The sequence below is a fragment of the Harpia harpyja genome, chromosome 11 (genome assembly GCF_026419915.1).
Source record: "Harpia harpyja isolate bHarHar1 chromosome 11, bHarHar1 primary haplotype, whole genome shotgun sequence".
NCBI lineage: Eukaryota > Metazoa > Chordata > Aves > Accipitriformes > Accipitridae > Harpia > Harpia harpyja.
Genome location: NC_068950.1, coordinates 46,013,007 through 46,025,175, shown reverse-complemented (window position 1 = coordinate 46,025,175; position 12,169 = coordinate 46,013,007). Strand labels below are relative to the sequence as shown.

The following is a 12,169-nucleotide window of genomic DNA, read 5'->3' as shown; positions in this document are numbered from 1 at the left end:
AGTTCCCTTTTGTCAAATGTTACGCAGGCAGTAAACTGCAAAGAATGGGAACTGCCAGCTAGTCAGACTTCAGGCCTATAATCAGGTCAAAGTAAAATATATGCACCATACCTAGCAAAGCACTTTTTGTATTTCAGCAAGTCAAAGAAAGTGCTGCCCGTACCTCTGCGTGAGGCAGCCAAGGGATGTCCTGGAGCAGAAAGCTTCTTGTCTTCTCTGCAGAGCTGAAATGTCAGAATGATTCAAGCAGGTTGTGCGCTATTGCGCGGAGACCTTTGCCAGGATCTTGGGTCCCAGGAGGAACCTTACAAATGCTCTCCTGGGACCCTCCCTGCTCAACTTTCATGGTTCCTTGCAGAGCAGGTCTTAGCGCTTCACCTAGGCGAAGTGTGACAACAAGGAGTGAAGCCATCGCTGCCCTTCAGGACCTATGGTATAGGCAAAAAGGCATTCATGCTGAGTAAGTGCCTTTTGTAGTACTGTAGACTGAAATGGTCTTTTAAAAATTTTCTCACATTTCTATTCAGAGCTGTGTGGGTGCAGGGTACTGATGGGGTAGGAAGGATGGGTGTAAGCATAAAGTAGGAGAACCGCAGGAGGAAGAATAAGAAAAAATAAAAACAAAAGTGAAAAAAAGAAGAAAAATAGCATATGCAAGGGTGAGTAGAAAGACAGAATCAACAGTGTAGAAAATAAACACCTCCTAGGAAAAAGGTGAGAGAGCACAGGGTGTGCATTTGCAAGAGAGAGGCAGGGATTTGGGAAGAGAAGAGTGCAAGGTTGTGGCAGAGAAGACAGTGTTAAGTCTTCTCCTCACTGCAAGCCAGCGGGAACAACACCTCTCCCACTCCTGGACCTTTCAGTGCCCTGACTGACTCTGAAGCAGCAAGCAGATTAAATCCCATACACCCAGCTACATGTATAAAAAAAATCAGTCTCACAAGAATTGTTAGCTATTTTTCATAATAAATTGCTGGAGGGAACATTCTGCCACATGCAAGTACACATGATTTCAATACATGCCACCCAGGAGTGACAGCGATCCATAGAAGACCTGTACAAACGCTTTGAGGCAAGACAGTATTTCTGTGGGTTAAGTGGGCAATTTGGATGAGACCAGTGGCCAGGTCAGTCAGCCTTATTGTGCTTATGTTTATGCAACTGATTTTCTTCTAGCACAGCTCTTAGTAACTTCAGAAGTGCCCAGCAGATCAGCCCAGAGGCACACCTCTCGCAGTAGTCTGCATCTCCCAATGGCAAGAGAAGATGCTGTTCACGAACACAAAAGGCTCAGTTTTCTGAATTTCACTCATTTTGTAGCTCTCCTGCACTCCAATCTGTTGTATAATAGCTGTTAGAAAAAAAATGCCTGCCTAGTCCTTTTGTACCCATTTATGGATCTGATGTCCATGACTTTGTCTAGTGTGTTTTTGAATCTGCTGATGCTGCCAGCCCCTCAGGCTCCTGTCACAGCAGGTTCACTGCTTCTGTCCTGTCCATTCTTTATGAAGCCCCAAATTTGGGGCACCTTTATTACATGCCGTACTGCAGGGTGGCCCAAAGTCAGCCAGTTCCTTAGTGTGGAAACATTAGCTTTTTACTCATGGCTCCTTATTTTCATTTTCAGAGAAATCGAAGTAAGGTGTTGCTTGAAAGTCAAGATATCATACCATGTAACACCTCTTTATCTAGGCTGTGAGTCATCATTTAGCCAGAAACACGTTGAGTCGTTTGTTGTGGCAATTGGTTTCAGTCTCTGTATTTTTGTAATAGAAGGCCAAGTCAGGATTCAGATCTTTTTTTCTCGCTGGCCAAAACCCTGTTCCTCTACTCTCAAACAAAATACTTCGTCTAAATAAAATGCCATAGGCTGATTCTGGGAAGATCATTGGTGAAGATATTTAAAGGTGTCTGTGTTCTCACTGAGCCTTGATGTAGAAGTTGTCTGTAGATGTCTAGAAACTGAAACTTGGAACAAGTGTCTCTGCAGCACTTCCACTGCACAGATGAAGCTGACCAGTGTACTGCTTCATGTCACATACAGCAGTAAAATCTAGAAATGTGATTGTCTCCTCTATGATCTGAAAGTTATGCTTGACATAAGTATTGAGTACAAGCAATTGACAGAGTTACTCCCTTTCAGTCAAAGGCTTGATTGTTCCAAGCTGCAGAGGAACAGTCTGAAACATATGACCACTGGCACCATCCCAGCAGCAACAGGAATTATTAATCAAGTCTCACACTAACAGTCACAACACAAGCAAAAGCAGACAGCTGTTTCAGAGATATACCTGGAAGTCTGTGGTTCCTAATGGACACACTATACTGGCAAAAGAGGCCACTGGGCAGTAAAACCAAGTGCAAGATTCGACTTTATGCTGTCAATCCATACCACTGGCAAACTAGCAAGCTCTTTGTGTAAAAGACTAAGGCAATAACTGCAACAGAAAAGGAAAGATATAGAAAACTCATGGAACTTGAAGGGAGAAGCCTGGGTTGCTGGAGGGAACAGCTTTCAGAGGAGATGCTGAAGGGACTGGGCTGTGTATACAGTTGGAATACTGCTCATAAAGAAGTTGTTTAGTATTACTAGCTTGAAAGCCATTCATGTAATCATCTGGCAAGTCATAAAGCAAAAATGGAACAAATAGCACAATCTTAACAATAATGTCAGATGTATGACTTGACTGTGAAGCATCACAATCATTGCATTTACAGAGCAGAAAATACTTCCCCACTTATAGATAAGCATAGGTCTTCAGTCACTTATGTTAGTTTGGGGAATTGAGGAATCATCAGAACTGTAGTTGGGAGCTTAACATAGAAATTTTTTTTTTTAAGTATTTATAGAACAATAACAATTTTCTCTCTATACAACAATGTTGTTGCTTGTATGTTGACAGCCCCACACCCCCTGACTGCCTGACAAAAGCAGTCTTACTGTTTTGTGAAGATGTTGTGGAAGATTGCCATTCTATGGTTTAGTAGATGCTCCTGCATGAATTTTCCCTTAGGTTTTTAATGGTTGTCTCCATTTGGTTTTAATCTACTTCAAAAAATTATTGCTGGTGAAGATTTACATGGCTCCAATCGGGTCTGCCCTAACATTTCAAATTTTAAACCAAGCTGAGATGGCTGGATGACTTCTACTCCCCTTTTGCTTTGTAATGGTTTCTCTTTCTTGCTTCCTCTTTTGTAACTTTGTGATAGTTTCTGAAGATTGCAAACCAGTCCAGGAGGAAATAGCAAAGGCAATTGGAAATGATCATCATGTGAATTCTGAACCTGAACCTAGTGATTCCTGTGCAGATGAGGAAGAAGAGAACATAACAAGTACAGAGCATGATGCCAATGAAGGTGAGATTGGCTGTCGATCAGGGACATGGATTAAGTCTTCTTCATCTGAAGTCTTTTTATAGAAGTGTTTGCCCTTTCCCTTTCCTTTCTAGGCTATCAAACTCCCCATGTGCTCTTTTCTTTCCTAACTTGTATAAAATTGGGTGATGAGTAGCTGGCTTCTGTAGTCATGTATAATTAATGCTTTTTTTGGCAGTTGTAATGGTCCTAGGTAAAGAATCCAGGCCATCCAGGCTGCCAGTCAAGAAAATAGCTGTGGAAAGCAGGAATCTAGTGAATTTCCCTTTGCTTCCACGTAGTGTGGGGCCTCCTTGGGAAATGTGTTGTCCAGACAGGCAGGATGGGTCTGGCAGACTAGGAGTGGAGCTGAACTGCAGACTTGGTCTCCATGCTGTACCCTGTTTGTCTCCCAAACTCATCTCCCTGTTAGCAGTTAGCATAATTGGCAATGAGGAAATTTCAGCTTGATCTTTGTTCCCTCCAATAATGTTTCTGGTCCTTGCAACCCTAGCAGTTTATTGCTGGAGACTTGATGTGCCTGACAGAAGAGGCTTGCATATTATACAGGGGGTATTAAAGCCAGCTATCCTGCTGCAGCAATGAGTTACAGTGAAAGTAACGTTAAGATTCTACTCCACAGTAGCAATGAGTCTGAAAAGAGAAGAAAAAACTGACTTCAGTCTGCACTGTTGCTCTTACATTTCCTTCTTCCATCCTCTAAGAGTCTAACAGCTGGCAGGAACAGGTTATATATATTGTTTTTAAATTGCTAGTTGTGCACTGTTTTATACTTTGGCATATTAATCCAGGGTCTTCTAAGGTTTCTTCTGGTCAGCTGGGAGCCTTTTGATCTTCTTCTATGTAGTGTAAGAACATAGTCTTTTAAGGTCTGTTGTCTTTCATTCAGAAGGTATATACAGGAGGCTGGAGGTTCCTTCTTGTCTCTGGTGTTTCAGTAATTGTCTTTTTCTCAGTAAGTCTTTCTCAGATGAGATTGCTTCTGCCTTGGTCTCATCAGCTGACCACAAACAACTGTCTTATAACATTTAATTTCAAAGTCCAGTAGTCTTCATGTGTTGGTCTTCACAAGGATCTATGTTTCTGATGCACAGCCCAGGGTAGAGAACATGTAGTGCCTGGGCCACCCGACTTCTGTGTCAATTGTCCCTCCAAATCAGGGTTGAAACATGTTTGCTTCCCAGGCAGGTGGTCTTTGGAAAGCCTGGAATCTCCTGCTCAGGGACAGATCCTGGAGCACCAAATTCAATGAAGGCATTGCTGTTCAATTCCCAGGGGGCTGGAATCAACCCTGTATTATTCCCCTGGTGTAACTGCAGAATCCATGGGAAGCAATTACCCATTTTACATGAACAGCTGAGTATTTTTCTTCCTGTGTGTGCATATTATACATGAGCAATTTACCACCTATTTCTGAATTTTTGAATGTTACTGTCAAGCTTATAGCTATTTCATACACAGACCTGAGCTCCCTGCTAGGCAGGTGAGGGAAGGAGGGAGAGTAGGCAGGGCAGGCAGAACTGTCAGAGTTGAAAGCTGGTCATGCATCAACATTTTTGCTTAAATTAGTTATGCCAGATGCCAGAACGGCAGCACTGGAAACATAGTCAGAGCACAGGTGTGTGATGAGAAGCAGCACAGCAAGTTTTCTTCTTGTCACCCTGCTGATGTCCCTTCATTGCTTGGGAGAGATAGCATCTTTAATAATAACCCTGTAAAACAGCCTTAACACTAACGCGGTTCTCAATAAAACTAATGTTTTGATTATTTCTTAATAGCACCAGATGGAGCTTTCTTGGCAGAAGGAACAAGAACACTTGACGTGCAGAAGGCAGCAGAACAAGTGGTACAAGAAGGGCAGATGGTAGGGGAGAGGCAAGCACTCGAGAAGGAAGATTTTGTTGCTGAGGGAGGAGATGCTCGCGCCGAAGAGGCAGAAGAAATGGCACGGGCGGGAGATCTGCTGCCCAAGGAAGACGCAGTGGCCGTGCCGCAGGCGGAGGATCAGCTTGCGGTGGAGGAATCTGCAGCCGAGGGGAGCGCCATGGCAGAGGATCCCAAAGGAAAGGGGACAGGGAAGGGAACGGAGCCTGGCGCAGAGGTGGCACCCGGGGAGCGGGAAGTTCGGATGGAGGAGACAGGGAGCAAGGCAGCACTGGGGGAGCAGGCGCCTGGGGGAGCGGAGCTGGCAGGGGCACCGCTAGGCAGGGAGGCAGCGTCCGAGGCGGAGGAGGTGGCTGGGGAGGTCTCTGAGGGAGAAGAGGCAGCGGAGGAGGCCTCCGGGGCAAAGGAGGCTGCGGGAGCGACAGGGCCTCAGGTGAAGGAGGTGGTGGGCGAGACGGTGTCTGAGGCAGAGGAGGCCGTGGAGGATGCCAGCTTGGCAGAAGAAGGGATTGCTGGGGTAGTTGGCCCTGAAGAAGAGTCTGCAGAGGAAGCTGTTGCTGAAGGGGAGGAGGCTGCGGAGAAGCCTGGGGCTCTCCTGGAAGCATTAGGGGACGTGAACGTTTGCACAGGAGAAGCAGTGCCTGGAGGAGAGGACTTTGTAAAGCCAAATGACTTTTCCCAGCTGAAAGCATCAGGGGAAGAGTGGATGGAGATGGGGAAAGCTGCCATAGGAGCAGGAACATCTGAGACTGGCAAGGCATCAGAGGTAGAAGGCAGCTCTCTCCTGAGAGCGGAGGACTCTGTGGAGCCTGGCAAGGGTCCCGTGTTGCAAGTAGCACTGGGATTAGAGGCACTGGTGGGTGCTGGAGGGGATCCCATAACTGAAGGGTCATCCCAGTTGGAGGAGGCCACAACAGCGGAGGAGGAGGAGGAGGGCTCAGCAGAAGCACTTTCGAGTCGAAACCCATCTCTAGGCAGCAAAGCAAAGACAGAGAGTGCAATGGAAGAAACACCTGGTGGAGGGCTGATGGGAATATCTGCAGGGATAGCCAGAGCAGGGTCAGGAGGTACAGAGGAGGTCGCGGGTGGAGCAGCCAGTCCAAGCGAGCTGGCAGCCGGGCCGCAGGGATCGCTGGAGCGTGCTGAAGAGAGAGGGAAGGAGAGGTCTCCTGGTGAGGGGGTGATGGATGAAGCAGCGCTGCCTGCCCCGGGGCTGTGTGTGAGCGGGGTGGGGGGGTCAGGGGGGGTGGCCGGTGCTGCGGCGGGCGGCCAGGCAGGGCGAGGGGCTCTGCCTGAGGGGGGGAGCGACAGCGGAGCCAGCGCTGGTGGGGCAGGAGGTGGCTGGCGATGGCGGGCTGGGCGATGGGGCGGTGGCACGGGAGGGGGTGGCAGGAGCGCTGTTGGGGGGACAGAGCGGGACAGGGGTGGCAGGGGCAGAGGGGGTGTCAGCCGAGGGAAGGGGGGCAGCTGGGGCGTCTGGGAGGGACAGGGAAGGGGTGGCCGATGGAGCCGTGGTCTGCAGGCGAGGGGTGAACCAGGACGCGGTGCTGGGGGGCGAGGGAAGGGGGCCAGCGCTGGCGGGGGCCGAGGGCCAGGGCGAGGCGGGGTGGGAGTGGGGCACAGCGGGTCTCGTGTCCCCATGGCACGCAGAACCGCATGGAGCCATGTCCCTTGGGGAGCAGCCGACTGCAGAAACCTCCCTGAGCGCCCCGGCGCGTGGGGATGGGGGAGCGGAGTCGGGGGGGAGAGGGTCGGCAGGCGGCGAGGGTCTGTGCCTGGGCACCCAGCCACAGCTGGCAGCTCCCGGGACGGGGGCAGTGGGGGGCAAGGGTGGGCTGCAGGGGGGCACAGAGCAGGCAGGAGCGAAAGCCGAGGGGGAACAGGCAGGCCTCTGTGAAGACACGAGGGAGAGAGAGGCAGTGTGTGTCTTGGAGAGTGCATGGAGCGCTGCTGGGGTCAGGGAGCAGAGGAAGGACAGTCCTGTTGGAGGGAGCCCAGACACCCCGGGAGCCACTGACACCGGCGAGAGGAGCCGCGGACCCCGTGGGGTGAGTCCTGCGTGGGTCAGCTGCTGCCCCCCGCGCCCCTTCGAGTCCCCAGACTGGTCCCTGCCAGCAGCAGAGGATGCAGCACTTTGTCCCGTTTCTTACACTTTCCTTAAGTGTCTGCTGCTGGTACCTGGGGTAAGGGATGATAAATCCTTTTGGGTGGCAGCTTCTCCATTCTCTCCTGTTCCCGAAGTCTTCTTGCAAATATCTTTGCTCTGGCGCCGACGCTCGCAGCCCCTCAGTCATCTGGCCCCTCCGGCCACACAGAGCAGCTCCTGCCACCCGGCACTGGTGGCAGTGGGTGAGCCTCGGCAGCACCCGCTGGCTCTGATGCGCTGGGTCAACAGCAGCACTCAGCTTCTCCGGTTACTCTGGCATCTCCTTGTAGGAAATCTGTTAGGACAGTATCTCAGTAGCTCAAAGTTTAGCATGTTTTCTGTAAAGCTAATGTTTTTCTCGTTGTTTCGTAGGATGTTGTAAACCCAGATGCGGTTGTCGTGCCCTCGGTACAGCCCCAGGATGGGGAAGAAAATCTCCTCTAAGCTTTTTCTACAGCTCCTTCAGTGCTGTGTCCTGCAACATTTACACAAATTGCTGTTGATTTGTGCCGGTTGGGGTGTTCACTCCTTTATTGTACTCCTCGAGTACCACAACCATCTGTCATGTTTTACTAAAACAGCTTCTCAGTGTGCAGCAGACAACTGAAATAAGCCTGTATATGCCAGCCCAGGAAACAGCACTCCTTCGTAATTATGAAGACAGTAATTGCAAGGATTGTTCCACAGCTGTCATGCTTGTTTTTCCCAAAACACAGAGAAATATTGGACTGGCTGAACCTCCCCTCCTCCCCCAGGCACCGCTTGCTTCTGCCAGCTGGTGGGAGGGAGGGCTGAGGGTGATGTGCTGTACGTGTTTCCGTAGGACAAGTTGTTTGTCTGTACAGAGTGCCGGTGTTTGATTGTATCTGTGTCTATGTACTGACTGCGTTTTTCCGTGTGTCATTTGCCTTTCTGAACTACAAACTCTTCACTGTGAGTCGGGCTGTGTCTTCATTGCTGTGGATAGAGCACTTGCGCACATTAATGCTTTGGTAAGAGCATCTGGGGGTGTTCAGCAGAGATGTGGAACGGCAGGATCATGGGGGGAATGGTGGCTTCACATAGGGGGTTTTAGCTTGGGGGGGGCTGCCTCCACCCCACGTTACAGGCAAGCGAGCCCTCCAGCGTGCACAGGTGCCCCATGCTGCCGGGTGGGTGGCATGCAGTGGGGGCTTCTCTTTCCTCGGGGATCCAGGCTTGTTGCTGGCCACACTTCAGGGTGTTCTTGGGGCTTTGAAACGTTGTTGAAAATTGTTAAATCAGACCAATTCTAATGTGTATTTGTAAATGAATAAAGCCTGGCCTTTTGCTTTTGCTGGTGTCGGGAGTAACTCCTTGGGCCCACGGAGCCTGTGCTGAAACCGCAGGAGGGGTGGTCAGTGTAAAGCTGTTTCAGCGCAGCGCTGGCTGCGGCTCTCCGCTGCCGGAGTCTCCCTTTCAGCTCTGCCGCACCGCCGAGGGCTCCCCGAGACCCTGCCGGGCCGCGGCGTCCAGCGCTGGGTGCGCAGCAGCCTGGCAGGCATTGCCGGTGGGCTGCAGGATGCTCAACCCCTACACGGGGGACTCTAGCTGTGCTTTCGATGGGGAAATGGAACTGAAACGCGCAGGATTTTGGGTGGGTTGTTACTGTAAGTCACTTAAGATCAGTATATATGGGATAGGAAATTTAAATGTGATCAGGTAATTCATGTTTGTTCCCTCCTGTACTAAAGATGGTTGCATTTGATTTTCAGTCTGGATACCAGGAAGGGTTTTGAAAGAGAAAAGTAGGCAAAAAAGACTAATAATAGCTTTACAGTCCTCAGCAGTTTAAATGAAAGCATTGCATGAAGTAATCCTGAGTGCTGCAGTTGAAATGTTTATTCTGTGCAAGATATGCAATATTTGCTTACAAAGCACGTATTTGACTTTTGACCATTCAACAACGGTCTTTTCCTTTTAACCAGGGAATGTCCATAAAATCAGAAGTGGCTTATTCACTGGACCAAGACATTTTCAATGTTGTTCAATATAAAAAAAGTGCAGTAAATAGGTAATCAGTGTTTACATACTCTACAGTTGAATACACCTGGTATGTGAAGTATTCAGAATTTAAATTCAGGCTAATGACCTTCTCCAGAGGTTTGTTTTTTCCGTATACACGTGCACACCTGCACATTTACTTGGGTCTATAAAAGTACATGTACCGGTCTGTGTAGTTCCTTGAATTTTTGCAAATGATTTCACTGTAAGAATAATACTTGCCAATCAAGTAGGGCCTGGTCTTCAGTATTTATCTCTGCTTTCTAACTAACTGGATGACTAATGTTGGGTTGAATATTTGTGTCGCAAAAACTGCATCACGCAGATACCTGTGGAAAGCAAATGCCTGTGGCTCGTGAGCATGACTGTACCAAAGCCATTTACAAATGCACGTTCATCCATGTGGGTTGCAATTCAAGTGTTGCAGATGAACAAAGGCAGAGGGAGGAGCGCAGGGATTTGCCTTAGCAGGGATTCCCTTGAAGGGTCAGGATTAAAACTAAGGCTGTACTTGGGCAGATCATGAACACACTGGTTTATTTGACATTTAGCTGCTTAACACAGGATGAGAATGCGAGAGGGAAGAGGTTTGATTCATTTGTTGTAGGTGAGCGCTGGAGTGATCTGCAGAGCATCTCAAAATACTCTTAAATAACACTCTTGCTCTGCAAATGGCGAGCACGGGGACCGGGGTCCCCGCTGCAGCGCTGGCTCTGTCGTGTTAAGGGGGCTGCAGCCCCCTGTGCTGCCCGAGGCAGAGGTCCCCTCGGGGCTACGGCCCTGCCCGGGCGATTCCTTTCGAGGGGCTGCCCTGCGGCGTGTGCTGAGCGATGGGAGGGCGACGGCTGAGCGCCCCGGGCAGCGCTGTGACTGGGGCTGCCCGGGGGCAGGTGGTCCTCAGGGCTGGCAGCCATCGCTGGAGCCGGTTTCTCCTCCTGGTGCAGCCTCTCGCCAGCCCCCCGCCTGCGCTCCCAACACTTGCGCCAGGAGGGAGGGTTCTGTCCTTGGGGGTAGAAGCTGCTTTCAAAGAAATCCGGCATTCAGAGCACGCTGAAGATGGTTAGGTACAGTACTGAGTTTGCAGTGGCAGACGGCGACTTAACTAGATCCACTTCAGCCTTTTAGAAAAAAAGGCAAGTGTTGGTAACCAAGAGGCAGCTGAACTCCCAGGGCACTCTTGGGCTGCAGAAGATCTGGGGCATCAGGGAAGTCCCAGATGAACAATGCAGTAGTGATTGTAAGGAACTGGAAAGCTGACAATTCATTATTTAAAATACTTAAAATATTTATAAATGGCACTCGTGTGTATGATTTTAACAATTAGGGAAATGAATCCTTTGGTTAGGAACATGCCGACTCATGCAAGTTCTTGTATTGCTCTAAAAAACCCCCACACTTCAAGTACTCTGGTTTTATATACTAATGGAAAAAAAAAAATCAAATTTCCCAAGAACACTCCGTAATTTCTGAGCTTGTATTATATTGATGAGATCATCTGTTTTCTCTCATTATTCTTTCTGACAGCCATATTTACAAGATAGATACAGGTGAGGTTTGATCTGTGGTAAGGGAACAGCCCTTGCCCTATCTTGACAGCTCACGCCCCGTGATGTACTGGACAGTCTCCCCCCGCTCCCCTCCTTGCCTTTCCCCTCACTTGTTTTGCACGCTGGCAGTGCCACAGGCAGCTCGTTGGTGCCACTCGGCTGTGGGGTGACGTGAGCCAGATTTGTGCCTGGGACATTGCAGTACTGTTCACTTGTCTGGCTCCTTTAAGGCAACTGATTTCTAAAATGGTCAGAGGACTTGAACCAGATGCAGAACGGAGTTGAATTTGGCAGTTTCAGCTTCAGAGACCTGCTCTACTGCTGTTGGTGTGGCTGTTAAAGATGTACCATTCATGTACTTTCACAACATGGGTGTGTATGCCTGTAATCGGAGTGGGTGGAATTTTGGTAAGAAGCAAAACCATCAAAATAGATACTTTTAAGGTTTTGGAAATGCTATCCCTGGTAATTTCTGCTCTCCTATCCATTGCTAGTTAGTAATTAACTTCAAAGTGAAAAAATGCAGGTGGCACTTAGGGAAAAACACGACATGCGCCAAAAAAAAGGAGACTAATTATTGAACTGAACATATGTGAGAAAAGCAAACTATCTAACAGTGTTGCCATTGGCAAAACTGAGTTTTGGCTCATCACAAAGGCTTTTTTTAACTCCCTAATCTGTCAGGTATTCTCAGTAGCTTGTCACTGGATGCTGATGATTGCGCCTCAAATGTATCGTTACTGGCTTACACAGCGGAAATCATACCTTGTGACATTACACCGGCTAAATAGATGCATTTCACCAGTTGAAAAACAATGCCAGCTGTGCACAATGGACACGGTATGAGAAAGATTGTTTGAAGTCCAGCTCCTGGAACCGGGCACCAAGCCTCTGGCACCGCTAGCAGAGATGGAAGAGGGTGATGGTCACAGCCACCGCCTGGAAAGTTTGCAGCGGGGAGCGCCTTGCAGGTGATGCGTGCGTCTGCCTTGAACAAGCGCTCATGCCCCAAGGTGGGTTTCTCTGGCTGGGAATTTCCCGTAGTGTTTTGCGGGCTCAGCCGTCCACTGCGACCGACCCCTCTGCCTGCCTGGCGGGGCCGTGCCAGCCGAGCCCCCGAGGTGGCCCTGCAGGGCCGTGGGCTCGCTGAAGCTGCCCGGTGAGCTGGCGGGGCCGCCCTGCGGCAAAATGCCTC

At 49.5% G+C, this 12,169-nt stretch overlaps 1 protein-coding gene across 1 annotated transcript in view; it reads left to right on the top strand.

Moving 5' to 3' along the window:
* The window catches only part of ERICH3 (glutamate rich 3), a 41,650-nt gene extending 32,931 nt beyond the window's left edge, over positions 1 to 8,719 (top strand). Inside the window, 4 exon segments of the mRNA XM_052800623.1 lie at positions 3,211 to 3,357; positions 5,154 to 6,565; positions 6,567 to 7,307; positions 7,778 to 8,719. Of these exon segments, the coding sequence (XP_052656583.1) occupies positions 3,211 to 3,357; positions 5,154 to 6,565; positions 6,567 to 7,307; positions 7,778 to 7,849 (2,372 nt within the window). The 3' untranslated portion in view covers positions 7,850 to 8,719.
* The last annotated feature ends 3,450 nt before the right edge of the window (positions 8,720 to 12,169 follow it).